General features: G+C 45.5%; 1 protein-coding gene across 4 annotated transcripts in view; it reads right to left on the bottom strand.

The window, feature by feature from the left end:
• Window positions 1-20,715, bottom strand: part of LOC117269255 (glutamate receptor 1-like) — a 121,847-nt gene that overhangs the window by 69,480 nt on the left and 31,652 nt on the right. For all 4 annotated transcript variants that reach the window (XR_013492381.1, XM_078172675.1, XM_078172676.1 and 1 more), the window contains exon 3: window positions 6,022-6,261. Coding sequence is in view for 3 of the 4 variants with exons in the window: in XM_078172675.1 (XP_078028801.1) it covers window positions 6,022-6,261 (240 nt within the window). In the remaining variant the exon portion in view is untranslated. The remainder of the gene's footprint in view (window positions 1-6,021; window positions 6,262-20,715) is intronic.

The following is a 20,715-nucleotide window of genomic DNA, read 5'->3' as shown; positions in this document are numbered from 1 at the left end:
TTAAACCATTTGACCTATGGCTAAGCCACGCCCCCTCCACTCACTGGACAAACTATCAACATTCAGTGAGCGGCGCTATGGCAGGTGTCACAGTACACGGCATTTCACAGGAGGCAACTGATGATTTTTGGAGACATAACGATCAGATGTCATTGAGAAGTAACCAAAAGGGCCTAAACTACGCATTGGAGGGATATATTCATCATTTTATTGTTGAGAAGGTCGATGAAAAGCTTAAATTACAAGCCAAAATTTACAGGTCACAGTGTACGCTTGTGAACCGCATCTGGTTGCCGTCACCATCAAAGACAACAAGTTAAAGTGCCACTGAAGTTAAGGTTTTTGGCTCAGAATATGAGAAAAGGATAACGGCCTTTTTACCATCTTTACCAAGAGTGTCTCTCCGTTAGTTTGGTGCTACAGTATTTACACTGAATCATTCAGCATAACGTTTGCCAACCTTTGTTATCTCTGCCATTACAGATAAGTTAATGAAGCTAAGCTCCAGAAGTTAACGTTAGCTTAAATAGAGCCCTTTGGACAACAGCTAACAATGATGTACGATCACCAAAGTACAAAACTAGAACAAAATAGGCTAATGAACTCCCAGCAAACAAGGTGACATGATGAACAACGCAGCTAGGAGCTAACGTTAGGCTAACTTTAGCTAACGTTAGCTAGAGATGTTAAAGATAACTTTATTTCTTTCCAGCAAAGTGACAATATGTTGCCTCAAACACAATGTTGACTTGACTGTCATGCAGCCGCCCGCCACTAGTGGGAGCTACAGAGCGGTCAGACAGCAGTTCCCCTCCTCGCGGTAATGCTCCAGTAGACTTTTAAACTGGAGAGACGTCTTCTCATAAACCAGCACACTTTGATCTAGAACATGAATTCAGCAGCAATGAATCTTTTTGAGATGTTATATTATTTGTTAACTTTAAGAGTTGCTGTCAGATAATGTGCAGGTTCACATTCATACTGCACGGCACAAAGTGTCTCGTACTTCAGCAGCATTTAAAATCCAACATGGTTGTTGAAGATTGTGATTAAAGGCTTCAGAGGGCTCTAAATGCACACAATATGTTTGGGACAATGTTTCAAACACTTAAAGGAGCTATATGTAAGAAATCTAAAGCAAACAGTCGTAAAATCCTCCTAATATGTCACAGAGACTAAGGAATAATGTTCATATAACATACTGATCTCACCGACAACAATAGTACAGCCAGAATATTTGCATTTAAAAAAATATTTTACGGTCTGCAAATCATGTTTATGTTTTGAATTTGTGTTTTGGCCTGTTGCGCCACCCACCGCCGTCTACCAGTCACACAGTCAGTAGAGTCTCAGCATCAGTTACAGTTACGACTGAGCTACAGCAGCACGGCAAGCAGCATTAGCAGTGTCCTGGTACATAGCATTAGCAGCCGGCTCCTCCTCAGCTGTATCCCGGCAGCAGCGTTAGCAGCAGAGAAGCCGGACTTGCTCGAACGGTCCGCTGGAAAACCGAAGATCAAGGACGCGGCGACGCGGCCCTGCCACGGCAGCCGCTCGTGGGCAAACAAATCAGTCTCCAGCGTGCTGCTGTCCAGCAACCTCGAATCTGTAGGGGAGGGGGGGTAGACACGACTCGCGGCAGTATTTTGAATTTGAGTGCAGTAACCGTTTTGGCCACATTCCTACATACAGCGCCTTTAACAATAAATTGTGATAAATTTTGACTTTGAGTGTTTGTCTTTTTTAGACTCGTCGACTGGTCTAAATTAAAGTTTCATTTAGTCGACAGGAACATCCCTCGTAACTATAGCTGTCAAATAAATGAAGCAAAGTAGATTTATAAAGTAGGATAAAGTAAACTGTACTTCAGTAGAGTAACTGGGTGAATGTACTCAGTTACCGCCTCCTGTTTCTGTAGCTCAGAGCACACGTGGCTCATGAACACCTCCTCTGCTGTATGAACTCTTCTTCCCTTCAGTTTGTGTTTCAGAGACGATGTGTGTAAAAGTTTATCGATTGTTTTCGCTCATCGTCACCGGGGGCTCTGTGTGTGTGTGTGTGTGTGTGTGTGTGTGTGTGTGTGCTGATACTGGACATAAAGGAGAGCGCTCAGCCTCAGGAAAACCCCTCTGACTCCCAACAAATATCCACCGTCTCCTCGGCAGATGTGAAGGAGCAATAACATTAGACAGACTGCACCACCGGGGCCGACAGTTACGCACTATTACGCTGGAAAGACTTCCACCGACGGTTCCTGGGCAGATGGAGCAGGCGATAAGATCAGACAGAGTCGGCCACCAACTGTCAAATGGACTATAGACCCAGCTGAGGAGGAGGAGGAGGAGGAGGAGGAGGAGGTGGAGGAGCTGGAGGAGGAGGAAGAGGTGGAGGAGACCTGTGCTGACAGACTGCAGAGGCTGATGTAGGATGATGGACTGGAATCGAACCTGTGGCCACAGCAACAAACACAATACCTTTGTCCATGGGGCACCCAGTCTCACTCTGAAGTCATCAAAATCTGGCACTTGGGCAGCGAGGTGCGGTGGTGTCAGAAACCAATGAAAAAAGGTGCGGTGGTGTCAGCGGGAAACGTGGCGGGACAAGGATGACACCTCAAACTTTCACCTGAGAGAGTGCTGTTCACTTCCTGTAAGACTGTAAAGCCAAACCCTGTTCTTTGTTCCTAAACCCAACCGTGTGTGTGTGTGTGTGTGTGTGTGTGTTGTTGAAGGAAAAAAAAATGCAAATTCTCTTTTATTTTTAAAGAGACTGTATCAAACTGTACATTTCCTGTGAAAACAGAAGTGTATTTTGAAAACAGACAATGCATGTAACAGGCTGAAGTTGACACGGCGTCCCAGAACGTCAACAGCCAACACACCCAGGGTACCTTGGACAGCATATGTGGACGTGGAAAGTCCGTGACCAAACGTGGACATGTGACGAGGTCACAGTGAGGATGTGATGACCTGGGCGCCCCTGCTCTGCTTTTTCAAGGCGGGAATTTCACATTGTTACTCCGCCTCATTGTTCTGGATAAAAGGTACACCGGCACAATGAGGAGACAGAGTTGTTTCATCTATAAAGCAGCATCTGACGTAATAAACCTGACAAAATGAACATAGACTATAAATCATTTTAAAAATCATAAAATAAAATAAATCCTAAAAGGTCATGACATCATAGAGTTGTAAAACTATAAATCATTAAATCAAGTACGATTTTAAAAGAGCTGCAGCAGCGTGAAGCGTAAAGAGTGTCAGACCTGTATGAGGAGAGTCAGCGCGAGTTAAGGCTCATTTATGCTCAACATTAAATACGGATCCGGATACAAACGCAGCCTTCTGTCCGTGCTCTGCGTTCATTTCGTCCGTATTTCTGCACGTTTCCATAAAGCTTATGGATACGGGCCAAACGGAGCAGTACCACCGGGAACCGTGGGGGCAGTGTTGCTGTCACTACCCGATACGTAGCTCTAGTGAGACACGAAGAAGAAATAACAATTCAGTTTCTCTCATCGTCAGTACTAGAGAAAAGAATTCTCCGTCCTCCAGTTACGATGTATTTAACGGCCTCACCGACCACCGCCTCCTACAACGCTGCCTCTGTTTTTGTCTTTTATGCAAGAGGCACATTATCAATATCTCCTCCACAGTCGCCATGTTTGTTTCTGAGTTTGTTGTTGTTATAAACTTTTGACTCTGGGCTGCCCCCTGGTGGATATATTGGTTAACACCCATGCCAACGTAAAGGACGCATGGAAGTATGTGGGCAGTGACGGTAACATCGTTTGAAACGGACGTATACATTTTCGTACTTAAAGGGAGCATAAATGGGCCTTAAAGTGAACAGATAAGTTTTTAGCTTCCTGTTAAAATATTCAGCGAGCAGCTTCTCTGATATCTGCAGGTCGTGCGTTCGTTGGGACATCCCAGATCTTCTTCCAATAAACCAGCAGCAGATGATCACAGTGTTCTTGGTAGGGCTGGGTATCGATTCAGATTTTCCAGATCGATTCGATTCGATTTTCAAGGACTCAGTTCGATTTGATTCACGGTTCACGATTCCATTCGATTTAATTCAGTTTAATATCAATTCAGTCAAGTATATTTCAATTATGATCCAAATTTGCTTGGATATTAAGATATTTTCTGAGAACTAACCAAGTATATTTAACAAAGAACCCTCTGACCTGGTGCGTTACTATTAAAACTACTGTTTACATTAAGAATTGACCCCAAAGCAGCACATTAGTCATCATGTACTTTTATTTAACATTACCTGACCAACACATACAAAATAAATATTTTAAATTAAATCTAATCACAAGGCAGACAATTTAAATGAAGTGGCTACAAAAAATGTAAACAAAGACATCCACAAGTTTGCTGCCTGTAACCGTCTTATAAAGTCTTTGTGCAACACACTACAGTGGTTGTGATGCACACATTGACTGTATCAGAAGAGAAACAATATACGCAGGTGAACCCTGCAGCAAAGTGAACCCTCTTCCTCAGAGAGGATCTTTGCCTCCCAGTTTGATCCTGGCGGCAGAGCAGAGTGAACCGTCTTTCTTCTCAGAGGATCTTTGTCCCATGACAGCAGGCAGCTGTTCTCCGTGTCCACAGTGTAAACAACTTCGCTGGTGATTTGACAGTCACTAGAAGCACATTATGACCCTTTGTAAAAGTTTCTGTGTGGTACCTGTGTTGTACATGAGCTAACGTTAGCAGCTAAGGACTGAGAGGCTGTCCGGTGTGTGTGTGTGTGTGTGTGTGTGTGTGTGAGTGTGTGTGTGAGTGTCTGAGTAGCGTCAGTACATTAGCTTGTTAGCCGTAACGTTAGCCTTGCTGTTTGTCATGTTAACGTTATCGTCGGCAGCCCTGAATAGCTTGTAAAGCTTTAGCATAGTTAGTTAGCACATTTGTTATCGGCCCATGTGTTTACTGCTACAGAGAATTAATAAATCTTTGGTTTATTTGCACAACGTCGCCTCTCTGCCGTCTTTTATCACGCTTGCTAACGCTAAGTTAACTTTACCAGCAGATGTGTATGAGGCACAAACTGAGGCTACAGTCAGCAGTGTGCTGATGCTTAGTGGAATTTCTTAATCTTTTCTGTGAAACTAATGTGCATTTAATAAACATGCGTACATTATTAGCGTTATATTTTTAGGGGGAAATGCGAGTGAGAAAAATGCACCGTAGACCCATGCCTTCAGTGGACGCGCTCCCACCGTTGTTTGCTGCTCTGTCTTCATTCAGTGTCCAGCTGTCTCGTGAGATCTCTCTCCATGACCTCAGGTGCTAAATGCTGATCTCGTGAGACTACCTGGGTTGATAGTACTGCTGCTGCTGCAGGCTGCTACCGGCTGTACAACACGTCCACGGAGGAAAATAAATAGTTATAGTAAAAGATCGATTTTTTAATTAATGAATCAATATTGTGCCATTTAAAGGAAAACCGATTTGAATCGATTAAATTGATTTTTTTTCAACCCAGCTCTAGTTCTTGGAAGCAAATAGTTACCAAGGGAGTTGGTGATGTAGCTCGGTCCCAGCTCATGGAGGGCTTTGTATACAAGGAGGAGGAGCTTAACATCTAAATGAAACAGGAAGTCAGTGCAGAGCAGCTCAGACTGGCCTCACGTGCTCTCTGCTCGTGGTTCTGCTTCATAGACGAGCTGCAGTTTTCAATCAGCTGAAGTCTGTCAGTAAAAAGTCGAGTCGACTTCAAATAAAGACATGAATCAGTTTTCTGCAGCATCGCTGATGTACAGTTGTGTTTCATCTGTGTAACTATGGAAACACACATTGTTTTCTCTGATGATGTCACCAAGTGGCGGCATGTACAGTGAGAATACTAAGACAAACACTTGTGCACCTCGCCACCACTCACACATCAACACGTCCTCACTTCACACTGCTCTGTATGATCGTCACTACTTCCTGCTTTGGAAGATAAATGTCTGCGCTGTATAGGACAGTAATCTGGACTGTGTGGTGCAGGCTGCGTCCTCACCTGAGTCGGAGCTGTACATGTAGACGAACCTGGTCCAGTAGAAGTGCTCCAGCAGGGCCATGAGGGGCTCCTGCAGCTGGGGCCGCAACTGCAGGACAAATTGGTTGTTGGTGTGAACGGGGAAGGACGGCGTGACGAAGCACACGTGCAGAGAGCCGCAGAAGGACATCAGCATGTTGACCGTCCGCCGGTCGTACAGACCCATGATGGCATACACGCCTTTGGAGAACTGGGAGCAGACTGGGAGGAGGAAAAGGAAGAAGAAGAGATGATTATTAAAACAGAGCTCAGTGTTTCATCAGCAGGTTAAATGACAGAAACTGAACTGATAGAGGTTTTGAGATTATGGCGGTTTACTCGGCGCCATGACCATGACCATTATTCTTTGATTTCCAGTTGTTGGGAGGTGGCACGGTGACAGAAGCTGTTCTCTTTGTATTTTTATGTCATTTTTAGGTGTCACATTAATAAAGTTGCACTGAAACAGAAACAGTCTGCAGGTCAGCGCTCTGCGAGGCCCTTCTACTTTAATTTGTTCTGTTTTGGAAGATAAAACCCTCTGAGGAGGTTTTCTGCTTATCATAGAGAATCTTAATGTTCTCCAGTTCAGCTGGTTGTGAAACGATGAGCGAAGAGTCCAACAGAAAGACAATAAAGAAGAGATTATGATCCATGATCCAAATTAAAACACAGGACTGGAGGCAGACACCAGGAAGCATCAACAACATCTGATTCACTCTGACGATTAAAGAGCAGCTGAAACACGCTTCTTCTTCATGTCTGTCATTTTCAATATGTCGTACCTGTGTGTCGACCTGTGAACAGATTCCTTCTGGATAACACTGTTTACAGACTAATATTCCACTATGATTCAAAGTATTCCAATTTTAATGTGGGTCATGTAATCCACAGATTATATTGAAATATTCTGAATTCTGTATTTATACTGAACAAAAACTGAAACACATCACTTTTGATTTTGCTCCAATTTTTCACAGGTTTAACTTAAAGATCTGAGGCGGCTGCACAAAACAACTGAAGCTAAGATTATTTTGTTTCAGGGTTTCTGTGCAACTGTGTAAGTCCCTCAGTTAAGGAGAAATTAAGCCTCAAGTGTCATAGTTGAGGAAAAACTTGAGGTGTTTTCACAGGTGACACAGGTGCGTCTCAGGGTGGTCACAGTGAAAGGTCACTCTGAAATGTCATGTCTGATCACAGCGCAGTGACACAGATGGAGCGTGTCGTTAACATGCTGACTGCAGGAACGTCCATCAGAGCTGCTGTCTGTGGACTGAATGTTCACGTCTTTACGGCCTTACGACCACACGAGTCAGTAACGATGATGAAGGTCAAGACTGTGGTGCAGATGATTTCAGACTTTAAACTGTGAAAACAGGAGCAAAAACAAAAGTGCTGCCTTTAAAGTTTGTGTGTGTGTGTGTGTGTGTGTGTGTGTGTGTTTCTCAGCAGGGCCTACAGTGACACAGCTCCTCTACATCTCTTCATCCTCATCATCATCCCTCTGTCCCTCTCTGTCTGTCAGTACACATCCCTCCATCCTCCGTCCTCTCCTTCACCTTCTGTCCTCTTCTCTCACATCTCTCTCTTTCCAATAACTTCATTTGTCTTGTTGTCCGTCCCATTTTTAAGCTCCACTTCCTTTTTTCCGCCTTCAAATCCAGGTCACCCAAACAAACCCAGAGAAAAATATAGTTCATTCTCTGTGTTGTAAAGTTTGTAATCTGCTGTCACAGGGCTGTGATGCGGTCCGGTCAGACGTGTGAGACTCCTGCATGTCTGAAAACACTTTTTACTAATAGATGTGATTTTGTATGAAGGTTTGTTTGTGCGTGGAGAGCACATCTCTGTATGATGGTTCAACTAAGACAGACACAAAGATCCTCTGAGCAGCAGCTGAATGAGACCAGGAGAAATCAGCAGTTAATGGTCAAAGAAACTGGAGGCTCAACATCGACATGTGAGCAGATTAAAACAGTGTCGATAACAAGCTGGAATAAACTTCAGCACAGCTCCTCTTTAAACTTCACAACAGAAACAGAAGGTTGGTGCACTGTTAGCACTGTTAGCACTGTTAGCACATCAGCTGAGTAGACTGGACACATCACAGGTTAAACCTCTTCAGTCTGAGTGCTGAGAGCCCAAAGAAAAATGCACTGACTCAATATTTACAGAGCAGCTGAGCTGCTGTGGTTCGATTATGATCGAGGGTCACTGAGAAGAAATTCAACATCCAAGTTCACACTGTGTTCTGCCTGTCATGAGACTCTTATTTCACTCGTCTCCTTTTCAAATGTCAATAACACATTTAATGTTGGAGTCAAACTCTTTTAATCTCTGAGTTTATTGAAGGGAAAGAAGAGGAACAGAAATGTAGACAACAGCTGATTGCAAAGGTTTCAACTCTTAAAATGTGTCTTTGAAGCGGCTCACACCAGTTAACAGAGAGTAAAACACACAAGTAGCAAAAACGTTCTGGGTCTCTTTGGACGATCTGTGCCTCATTTGTAATTTAAAACAATAAAGCATTAAGTCTTCGGGCTGTTCGTATGTTTTCCTTCAAAAAGTAATGCACAAAAATTTGTACATATCCCTCGTATTCAGGAGACGTTAGGAGGTAAGACAGGGTGGTGGATACATCAAACAAACACAGGACTTTCCCCTCAGAGACCAGCTTCTGAAACCATGTGAACTTTGAGTCATTTTAAGGTGCGTCACCTCCATGTTTCTCTTCTTTGATCTCACCACAGTAACTTTGCGTTAAGCACATAGCGTCATTCGTAAAGTGCTAATTTGTAGGATATCTAACCGCTGTATGAGGATACGTTCAAATCTGTTCTTTGTTGTCAAAATAAAAAACAGTGTCAGAGTACAAAAACTCAAAGCAAGTCAAAAGCAGACCGTTTTATTGTTGATGTTCTTGTCTGCGGTCGTAAGTGCTAACATCGTAAGTGCTAACATCGTAAGTGCTAACATCGTAGGCAACTGGACTTGCTTGTGTTTCTTGAAGACATTTCATCTCTCATCCAAGAAGCTTCTTCAGTTCTAAATGACTGTTGCAAAGTTGCAGGCTATAAACCCTGTGTGGGTGGGAACCCTTGCAGAGTCGTTAAGGTCTCACTGTGAGTCGTCGACCCACCTGGCCACCATGTCCATGTTCATTTTTTAGTGCACTGTCCCTTTAAGTGAAAATATATTTTGAATAAATTTGTTATTTAATGTTCCAGAACAGGACAGTTATCGTGTTTACTCTGATCAGCGATGTCTCCTTCAATTTCAGGTTGATCTTATTTTGTATTTTGAGTCAACTCTTCTTCATTTAAACCTTTCCACCAACACACTTCCTGTTCACTCATTTGTCATCACGTTTATTGTTTCACTGACTTCTGTATTTTTTTTTTAAATCTGCACGTAACACAGAGCAGAAAAAGCTCCACTTGTCGTTAGGCTAATCTAACGGACGATAACGTGTCGTTATCTTTATGGCAGACTGACAGAATTTCAGCGGCTGACTTATCTGCTGCCGTGTCGCTGATAAAGTGCAGTTTTCTGGGCCTCCACGTGGCAAATCCCCGCACACACCACGGCTTTAATCAAATTACTCTTCATGCAGGGCTCCTTCACAGTCAGGGATTAAGTCTTAAGACAAAATAATTCTCTCGGCTGAAGCATCATTCTGTGAATCACCGTCTTATTTTGTAGCACAATCCGATTTAGAGTGTATGAAAACGTGTCTGTGGTATCTGTGTCATCACCCGGAAAATCCTCACCGGGACAAAAAGTGCTGAAGCTTCCAGCAGGGCTCAGGACGACGGGCTGAGACACCTGTCAGTCAAACAAAACACACTCCTGTTTAATGTCCTCTTAACTATACAAACATCTGAACATCATCACAGCAGCAGCAGGAGGAGGACTGCGTCGACTTCATCCTGTAAAATATCATCATGTTCAGATATTATGTTAAAGAAGTCTGTCCTGATGATCGGAGCTACATCTGGAACAAAAATAAAAAACATATTTGATATGAAGCTCTTTTTATGTAAATACAGACATTACATGTGTCTCAGCCAAAAAGTTGCACCTGATCACACCGCAAAGATGAGAGCCGACGACCAACCAGCACGCACGTTCTGTGCCTGCGTGAAAGGAAATAACTCTCCTCCTGTGTGTATTCGTCACTCAAAAAGAGAAACCAGAAGACCAACTTGACGTCATTAGCCAGTTAGCACATTAACAGAACAACCTGATGATAAAAGAACAGTTAGCTGGTGGATTTACGGAGCGGAGGGAGAAGTTGTTGGAGGTAAAATTATAAACAACAGATTTTTGGCTTGTTGCCAGGAGCTGGCGAGCTAACAACCATCAGGACTGTGACCCGTCCACTCCAGAAGTGCAGCTGCAGGCTACAGGAGAGCGACACTGTGTCAGCTCTGAAGTGTTGTCTTAGTTTCCTTCGTACTCGAGCAAACAGGTGGAGCAGAGAGAGGGAGAAAATCCTGCTGGTTATTCTGCCGCCATGTTGGTTAAAATGTTGGTAAACAAACACAATGGAAATATTGAATTGGTAAAATGGTCGAGGTCACGGCCACATATCGTACAAGGAGCTGAAAATATGACATGCTGAACCAACCCGGTCTCACTCTGAAGTCATCCAATACCGGTGCTGACACTGACAAAAAGAGCCGTCATTTCACGTCATGTTATTGTTTCACTGACTGAATTTTGAAGTTTTACTAATATAAAATATTTTTCAGACACTTTAATAATGTTTGTTAGTGCATGTAACAGGCTGAAGTTGACACGGCGTCCCAGAGCGTCAACAACCAACACACCCAGGGTACCTTGGACGTCATAAGTGGACGTGGAAAGACCATGACCAAACCTCAAGGCAACTGAATCGAACGCAAATGGACTTAGTTTTGTCTTAGAAGACGTTTCACCTGTTATCCAAGAGGCTTCACCGTTGCAGCAGGAGTTTCAACGACCGTCGTTGACACACCATTGTAGCACTAACGAACCAGTGACATCATTGGCCTTGTGAAGACCTCCCCAGAGGTTAAATACCTGGGTTGTTTCCACACCAGTTTGTCAGACTGGTTCCAGCCTAGTCAGACAAGCATGAACTGATGAAGCCTCTTGGATAAGAGGTAAAACGTCTTCTGAGAATATCCACAGGCATCCATGACCAAACGTGGACATGTGACGAGGTCACAGTGAGGACGTGTTGATAAAATAAGGGCACATGTAAACTCACCGGATTCATGACGTGCACACCGAATAATTTTGCTCTCGCCATCGTGTCTATGTTGGTGAATCAGAGTCATTCTAAACTGACTGACCTTCATGTCTCTATAAGGAAGTGTGTTGGCCCAGAGGAGCATCGTGGATCTAGTTCCATTATGTCAGAGAGACGTCAGACATCTGTACGGCTGATATCTCCAACACTCTGCAACTCACACCAAAACTATCTGACTGATGAACAGCTCTACAGGGAAGAGGAAGAACATGTGTTTTTGATTTGGGTGTGAACTGTCGCTTTAAAACTGTGACTACTGATCAGACAGGAAGTTGGAAGCTAACGACACGTTATTACTGTTCTTCTCATATTTACAGTTGGGTCAAAACTAAATGACAAAAAAAATCTGGACTTGCTGATGAGACGGAGAAGAATGACATCTTATATCTCACACTGTGTCGAGACTATTGCTCTGAAGGCAGGAGTTAAAGGGTCAAAGGTCACATAAACACAAACACGAAGCTTCATCCATCAAACAGCTGATGTCACAGTCGAACCGTTCAAACCCTGTCTGTCTGATGTTAACTCAACAAATCAGACATCAGTAAATCTGTATTAGATCATAATGTGCAGACAGACATGTACTGTGTGTGTGTGTGTGTGTGTGTGTGTGTGTCCTTGGTGCAGCGCTAACATGCTAACAACCAGCCCTCTCCCTCTGAGCAGGCCACCACTGAAATAACTCTTCCCTCTGGGGCCATGCTATCATGCTAACAATAGATGTTTGCCCCAAGGCGAATGCTATCATGCTAACGAGGTATCTGTCTCTTAGCATTAGCGCTGCGACGACGACAGAGCGCTCCTCCATCAGAGAGGGTCGGGCAGCAGAGAGTCGACAGATGCTGAGAGCCCTCTGTGGAGTTATTTGTGTCCAAATCAACAGTGTCCTCGTGACGGGGGTCCAGATGTGGACACAGTGATTTCTAATTCATGCTATAGGCGTGAATACATGAACGCTGCCATACTGCAGTGATCGATGACCTCAGTGTTGGCTCGTCTCGTTAGAGCGCCACTGCAGAAAACTTAGACATCACTTTCAAAGTCCTGCTGCTGCTTGTTTCTGTGTCTTTGTGATATTTTATTTACAGCTGATGTTTATGCTCTGTTCCTGATGCTGTCGTCTGGTGTCTCTGTGGCTGAAAATAGAGCTGTTCCACTCAGCAAATTTTGGGTCTTTGTGGTGTTTTTGCCCTCGTTGGCCACTGTAATATGCTAAATAATCTGCCCCCCCCCACCCACCCTTTAATATCAATGAATACAAATGTTGAAAAAGGCAACAAGGACACTCGTGGTAACGTCGCAGAGACTGAGCTGACCTCGCCTCATCCTCACTGAGGGTCCTCCAGTCAGACATCTCGCTCCTCGCCACCTGAGGCTTTTAGACAGAGCTTTATTTAAACACAGCCCAGAAACGACGACGACAAGCGCCACAGGCCCCACAGCTGAGACCTCGCCATCTCCCCACAGAGCTGCTCATCCTCCTGACACATCCGTCCGTCTATACTCACGCTGCAGATCTGCCTCTCTCTGCTGTACACAATAATCACAGGGAACCAGAGGATTGTTCAGCTGAAGGCTGATTGGCGGGTAACTGTGAGGACGTCTTTCAACCAGAGGCCCTCGCCGCCATCATCCTTCACTTCCTCTGACCCACGGCTCCACTGTTTACGCTCCCTCTGCCGAAGACACGAGACCAAACTGCCCGCAGACACACATCCGACAATAAGGTCACTGTTTCACTCCGTCGTTCAGTGTTCACGTCACTTAGCCTACACTTTTCCTCAGATTGCCGTTTGTTATTAATTTTATTTTTTGTTATTCTGGAGCGGCTCGACGCTGAGCGCCGCCGAGGATTCAGCTGGAAGTCTGTCATCGCTGACATTACAAGCAGCCACAAACAGGAATGTCAGAAGGTCACAGACTGCAGACAACACAGCGGCAAAGTGAAACGTTGATTCATGTTCTCAGAGTTTTCTTCCCGGGCGTCCAGAGGACACTCTCAGTTCTCTGTCAGGACACCGGGGAGTAGGTGGAGGTAAACAAGCCGTCATCACAGCGGTGACACCTCACTAAATCCTCATTAAACACTGTGATGTATGTGAAAGACAAGAAATCTGTCCAGAAACAGTTTGTTACCTCCTCCAAACATCTTCACTGGTGAAGGTTATAATCTACAGAGCCTTAAAGGAACAGTTCATTAACAGGACCCATGGAGAGCATCCACCTGCCCAGGCTGTCTGTCAGTGGGTGGATGAGGATGATGAGGTAGATGATAAGGAGGATGAGGTGGATGATGAGGTAGATGATAAGGAGGATGAGGTGGATGATGAGGTAGATGATGAGGATGATGAGGTGGATGATGAGGTAGATGATGAGGATGATGAGGTGGATGATGAGGTGGATGATAAGGAGGATGAGGTGGATGATGAGGTAGATGATGAGGATGATGAGGTGGATGATGAGGTAGATGATGAGGATGATGAGGTGGATGATGAGGTGGATGATAAGGTGGATGATGAGGTGGATGATAAGGTGGATGATGAGGTGGATGATGAGGTGGATGATGAGGTAGATGATAAGGAGGATGAGGTGGATGATGAGGTAGATGATAAGGAGGATGAGGTGGATGATGAGGTAGATGATGAAGATGATGAGGTGGATGATTAGGTAGATGATGAGATGATGAGGTGGATGATGAGGTAGATGATAAGGAGGATGAGGTGGATGATGAGGTAGATGATGAGGATGATGAGGTGGATGATGAGGTGGATGATAAGGTGGATGATGAGGTGGATGATAAGGTGGATGATGAGGTGGATGATGAGGTGGATGATAAGGAGGATGATAAGGAGGATGAGGTGGATGATAAGGAGGATGATAAGGAGGCTGAGGTGGATGATGAGGTGGATGATAAGATGGATGAGGTGGATGATAAGGTGGATGATGAGGTGGATGATGAGGATGATGAGGTAGATGATGAGGTGGATGATGAGATGATGATGAGGATGATGAGGTAGATGATAAGGAGGATGAGGTGGATGATGAGGTTGATGATGAGGTTGATGAGGTGGATGAAGAGGTGGATGAGGATGGATGATGAGGATGATGAGGTAGATGATAAGAGGATGAGGTGGAGATGAGGTTGATGTGATGATGATGAGATGGATGATGAGAATGATGAGGTGGATGATGAGGATGATGATGAGGATGATGAGGATGATGAGGTGATGATGAGGATGATGATGAGGATGAATAGGTTGGAGATGATGAGGATGATGAGGTGGATGATGAGGATGATGAGGTGGATGCTGAGGATGATCGAGTGTCGATGCATGCAGCTGCGTATTCGGTGATGCATCGATCGAGGCTGATGCATCGATCGATCTGCAGGCTGCTGATTCGATCGATCGATCTTCGATCGATCGAGCGTGCAGCAGCGTGATGCAGCTGCATGCTGATGCATGCTGCATCTGCAGCAGCTGAGAGGTGGAAGATGATGAGGATGATGATGATGAGGTGATGCTGCAGGCATCAGCGCAGGCATCTGATGCAGGTGGCATGCATGCTCGAGGCATCGATGCATTTGAGGTGGCATGCATGCATCGATGCGGCATCGATGCTTCAGGCTGATTCGAGGCATCTGATGCATCATCGGTTCATCGGGCATCATCTTCAGGCATCTGATTCATCACTTCAGGTGCATCGATCGTCAGGCTGATGCAGGCTTCAATCGATCTTATGCAGCATCTTAGGTTCATCAGCTGCATCATCTGCCTTCATCAGTCTTTGTGTCATCAGTCTTAGTCATCAGTCTGTCACATCTTATTCATCATCTTCATCATCTTAGTCATGCAGCTGATCAGCGATCGATCGAGGCTCGATGCATGCTCGTATGCATCGAGGTCGTCATCGATGAGGCTGATGCTGCGATCGATGCAGGTGGATCATCGAGGTAGGCATGCAGCTTCATCATCTCTGTTCATCAGTCTTAGGCATGCATGCGGCATCAGCTGAGGATCGAGGCTGCATCAGCTTAGGTGCATGCAGCTGCATGCACCTCCACTCAGTCCAGCCCTCCAGTGGCTCATGTTCGTCCCTGTACCCGTCCACTGGAGGTCTACCAGCCGGCAGGCTCGTACCTGTTGTGTACTGGCGTACCGTCTTCAGCAGCCTTGGCGTGCTCACTCAAAGTCTCAAAGTGTAATTGGGTGCCGGTCCAAAAAATTACAGCAAAGCAGAAAAACCTGACAGCACCCTCTAATAAGTATAGATACTTTTTAATATAGTGGACTGAACAAGCAGCAGTCGAACGGACGGTCCCCTCCTCCTCCTGATGAAAGTCAGCTGATAAATTACGTCACTTAGAAATGTTGACATGATGCATATGGACCATACACAAGTATTGGCTACTTTGCAGACACAAACATGGACATTTTCCTCCAAAGTATTATAACCTTCGCACCAATATGCTGTCATTTGTCGGGCACTCTGGAACACCACTGGATAAAAAAAAGATCAGGTATTACAGAGAGTTCAGTGAGGTGAGTACGAGGTTTTAATGGTATCTAATTTTTCACGCCTTCCTGGAATTTCACCGTGTGTAATGGTATCTGTTATCAGAGGCCGTTTCTCGGAAAAATTCTGTGCAACAAACCATCTGGTGCGTCGGGTCAGTGATCAGCTGCTCTGACTACAAACTGAGACAATCCACAGTCCTCTGACACATCAAGTCAATTTCACTTCACTGTTCTATGTTAAACCCTCCATGTTTAGAGCCCATTCTGAATGCGTGCCGACAACAGCCGAGAGCTCCGCCCACAGGTGGTGAGCCATCCCGCTGATCTCTGACCAGCTGGGCACTCTATTTCCTGGTTTACAGGTCTGCGGCGTCGACAACTGGACCCTCAGCTCAAATAAAGGAGGAGATACGAGGTTTCCATGTGCACATGAGCTGAATGGCAGCGTGCACCCGCCTCAACCTCAGGCTCTAATTAATGTGTTTAGCAGTGATGCTGAATAATAGATTAAATGGCTGCCTTCCTCAGGGTGATACACCACTCACACTCACACACACCACACACACACACACACATAAAAACTAACACACACGTCCACATGCTGATTCCCACACAAACACATACAGTACACAAGAACACACACACACACACACACACACACTCATTGAGTCTAAAGTCATTTAGGCAACTGCTGCCTCCGAGCAACAGCGCAATAATCTCCTGCTGAGGAAGCAGCTCTGACACACACACACACACACACACACACACACACACAGGCTTCCCCCTCGCCAACAGTTGCAGGTTCAAATCCCATCTGTCCTCTCAGACTGCGTCTCATCTCTGCTGTCTCATGTCTACGTTTACATTTCACTCGTCCACTAGAGATTTTATCCACAATCCACTCAGACCATGTGACTACAAGCAGAGCCAGCTGCTGTTATTCAGCAGCAGAAGAAGAACGTCAGCTAATGGTTTAGTAGCTTTCTGAATAAAGAGGAGCTGTCCACCCTGTGGTTATATGACTCCGCCCACCAGTCCACCCTGTGGTTATATGACTCCGCCCACCAGTCCACCCTGTGGTTATATGACTCCGCCCACCAGTCCACCCTGTGGTTATATGACTCCGCCCACCAGTCCACCCTGTGGTTATATGACTCCGCCCACCAGTCCATCCTGTGGTTATATGACTCCGCCCACCAGTCCACCCTGTGGTTATATGACCCCGCCCACCAGTCCACCCTGTGGTTATATGACTCCGCCCACCAGTCCACCCTGTGGTTATATGACCCCGCCCACCAGTCCACCCTGTGGTTGTATGACTCCGCCCACCAGTCCACCCTGTGGTTATATGACTCCGCCCACCAGTCCACCCTGTGGTTGTATGACTCCGCCCACCAGTCCACCCTGTGGTTGTATGACTCCGCCCACCAGTCCACCCTGTGGTTGTATGACTCCGCCCACCAGCATGCTCTGTGGTTGTATGACTCCGCCCACCAGTCCACCCTGTGGTTGTATGACTCCACCCACCAGCCCACCCTGTGGTTGTATGACTCCGCCCACCAGTCCACCCTGTGGTTATATGACTCCGCCCACCAGTCCACCCTGTGGTTGTATGACTCCGCCCACCAGTCCACCCTGTGGTTGTATGACTCCGCCCACCAGTCCACCCTGTGGTTGTATGACTCCGCCCACCAGTCCACCCTGTGGTTGTATGACTCCGCCCACCAGTCCAGTGTCTCTGACAGTCTCCATCCATGTCAGTGAAAACATGGATGCTTCACACACAGAAGATCTATACAATCAGCACAGTTTCAAGATTAGAGTCATGAATGATGCCACAGTTTATTCCACACTACTGAAGCTGCTCCTAATTCTAACCAACGCCAAGTTGCTTATAATTTCACTTTCAGTCACTTTCAGGAAACCCACGCTGACACAGGGAGAACATGTAAACCCCCCTCAGGTTCAAACAGGAACCCTCTTGCGTTGAGGCGACAGTGTTAATATTCCTTCATTGTGTAAATTACGAAAAAGCATGTTGGCTGATTTTGTTCGTTCATTTTAAGGCTGATACGATAACGTGCTGATATCATCCTGCAGCCCTGCTGGATGTGATCTGAAGGTCTAAGTGTCCCTGAGCAGGAAACATCACCATCTCCAGGCTGATGCTGACCTCTGACCTCTACAGGAAGCAGCTAAACAACCTCACAGGATCTGGCCTTTAAATGTTGTCGCACAGCTGCTGAAATCAAACAATTAAAATATGTTTCCTATGTTTTCATTTCTGCCCTAAAGTCTTCCTCACTGGACTTAGAATAAAATAATTAAAGGAACAAACCCTGCAGTTTGTTTCCTCTCTCCTGACTGAGACATCTGATCTTCTGTTTTGTCCAACACCAAAGTACATCTCAAGATTATTAATTAAAGATAATCCCCTTTTCTCCTCGTATCTGAACAGCGGCTCTTCCTCCCCTTTGTCATTATTTGCCACATCGTGTTGTTGCTGATAAGCGTCTTTCCAGGCGAAACATGCAGCTGCACTTTATCCTCATTCCACATTTGAGGCGTTCAACTGAGCGTGAAACTACAAGTGAGTCCTCAAGGGCAAAATGTCACCAGCTCTCTCTTCTCTTTCCACCGGGCTTCCTGCCCAAATGTTTGCAACGTGATGCGTTCTTTATTTTTTATTTTCTACACCAATAAACAATAAATAACACAAACTATGGGGAGCGGGGCAGAGCTGTCCTGTGCTTCTGTCGTCTCAATCTGTACGCTCCTGATAAGGGAAGTCCTGGCAGCCAAACACAAGAGAAACACCATTTCATTTCCCCTCCGTCTCCCTCCTCCTCCTCCCATCTTCATCTGCACCTCTGGGATGGCGGTAAGTTAAAATGTTAGTTAGCTGGCTCTCATGCAGCTGCTGCTCAGAGGGTACAGTTCACATTTAAAGTGCAAAGTAAAGTGTTGAAGATCCAGACGAGGTTCACAGCTCTGTGCTGACTGACATGATTTCTTCATTATGAGCCTCCGTCTGTTTCTGTTCAGTTTCTCTTCCTTTATTTACAGGCTTAAAGTCAGAACAATGACATCACTGACGTGCTGATGTTTACTAAGGCTGACCCCTGATAGTCGACTGAAGGTTCGTCAACCACAAAGGTCATCAGTTGGCAAGATTTCAAGACCGTGAAACTCTATCAGGAGCTGCACCTTATCAAAATAAATCCAAACCTATGTGACTGGAGCATGTGTGACTTTACTTTGAAAGGACAGACACAGGAAGTGTCCACGCTCCAGTGTCAGACAGGAGTCAGGTTAATTTCCAGGGCTGGTACCTGCGGTTATTCCACAGGCTAGTTAATAACATGTTGGGCAGGATAAGTCAGAGACGCTTCTGTGTTTTTAGCATTTTTCTGGATGTCTCAAAATCCAGACAAACTGCTGAGCTTCAGTGAAACTGTAGGACAAGTCACTGACAGAAGTGATGACGCAGTAAACAACCTGCACACCCTCATGTGTCAGAGGTGAGTATGTGTCATGTAAAATGCAGAAGCAGTCCAGTGGCATAAGAAGAATAAATATTACATTTCTTTGTCACATACTCGTCCTCTGCACTTCTCTAATAAACAACAACCAGACAACCTGATGAGACAGAACAGCTTCGTCCAACTGACAGAAATACAGACGTGTCACATTTAAACCAGAGCGAGCCGTGAGCGTCTGCAGCAGCGAGGACTCCTTTCAGTCGATTCCACGTCTAGACGACCTCGTTTAATTCTCCGATCCTTCAGGTGAACAGCGTGACCGAGCGAGTTAACAGCCCCAAAAATTACCTTGACTTTAAAAAAAAAAAAAAAAAAAAAAAAAAAAACAGAAACTTTCATTTTCTGTGCTCTCAGGACTTTTTTCCTCCGGTTCCTTCGTCTCTGCTGACAGCGGCTGGATTTTCCTGCCGCTCAGAACAGAGCCCATCTCCTCAGACTGGAGGAAAAAAGAACCAATTGGCCGCTATGAAACGTCCCGTCCTGGATGTTTTAATGTGCAGCAGGGTGTGAGTTCATGAAGTCATCAGCAGAGCCTGAATCTGTGTTAACGTGAGGTCACACTCAGGTCACAGCTGCATTCAGAACCTTGTTACACGCTCTATTAGACGGAGATGGCGGCTCTACCTCGCTGCCCCTCTTCTATTCAGTCCTCCTCTGTTTGCTTCAGCCTGATTTGCTGGCATGAATGCTGCAGCGTGTTGTGTTGCCAGAGTGCTCGACTGCATTCGGGTTCCTCTACGACAGGATGTGATTATTGCTGCAGCGACACGTTCAGGGTCATCCAGACGTCTCACTCTCTCCTCTGCTGGTCCACAGTGACTCCAAAGGTCATGACCTCTGTCCAGCTCAGCTCATTAAAGGGATTTAAGAAACGTGTTTGTGGGATCTCATTGGGACTGATACAACTGTTATGTCTTCCAGGCCTGGCACGATAGCTTAGCTTAGCATATAGACTTGAAACAGCGGGAAACAGCTAGCTTCTGACCTACCAGCTCCTCTGAAGGTCACTGATTAATGAATTTGTTTAATCCGTACAAAATCAGAAACACAACATTTGCTATTTACAAATAGTTAAATGCCGGACCATTTCTTGGGTGGGAACAGTATACTTCCTGGAGTCTCCGCTGGGAGCCAGGTCTCATTCTGAAGTCGTCAAAATCGCTTGGGCAGTGACTTGCAGTACCAGAAATCAATGAAAAAAAGGCGTCCTTTCACATCAGCATGATACGAAGCCAGTTGCCGTTATAGTTAACAGCGCCCGGCAGACAAGGACGAAAGTTAAGGCAGCAAATGTCTGAGCGAGGCAGGTGGAGAGGAGTGG

The sequence above is a fragment of the Epinephelus lanceolatus genome, chromosome 11 (assembly GCF_041903045.1).
Source record: "Epinephelus lanceolatus isolate andai-2023 chromosome 11, ASM4190304v1, whole genome shotgun sequence".
Classification (NCBI taxonomy): Eukaryota; Metazoa; Chordata; class Actinopteri; order Perciformes; family Serranidae; genus Epinephelus; species Epinephelus lanceolatus.
Note: the sequence above shows the minus strand (reverse complement) of the source record. Positions and strands in the feature narration are given on the sequence as shown.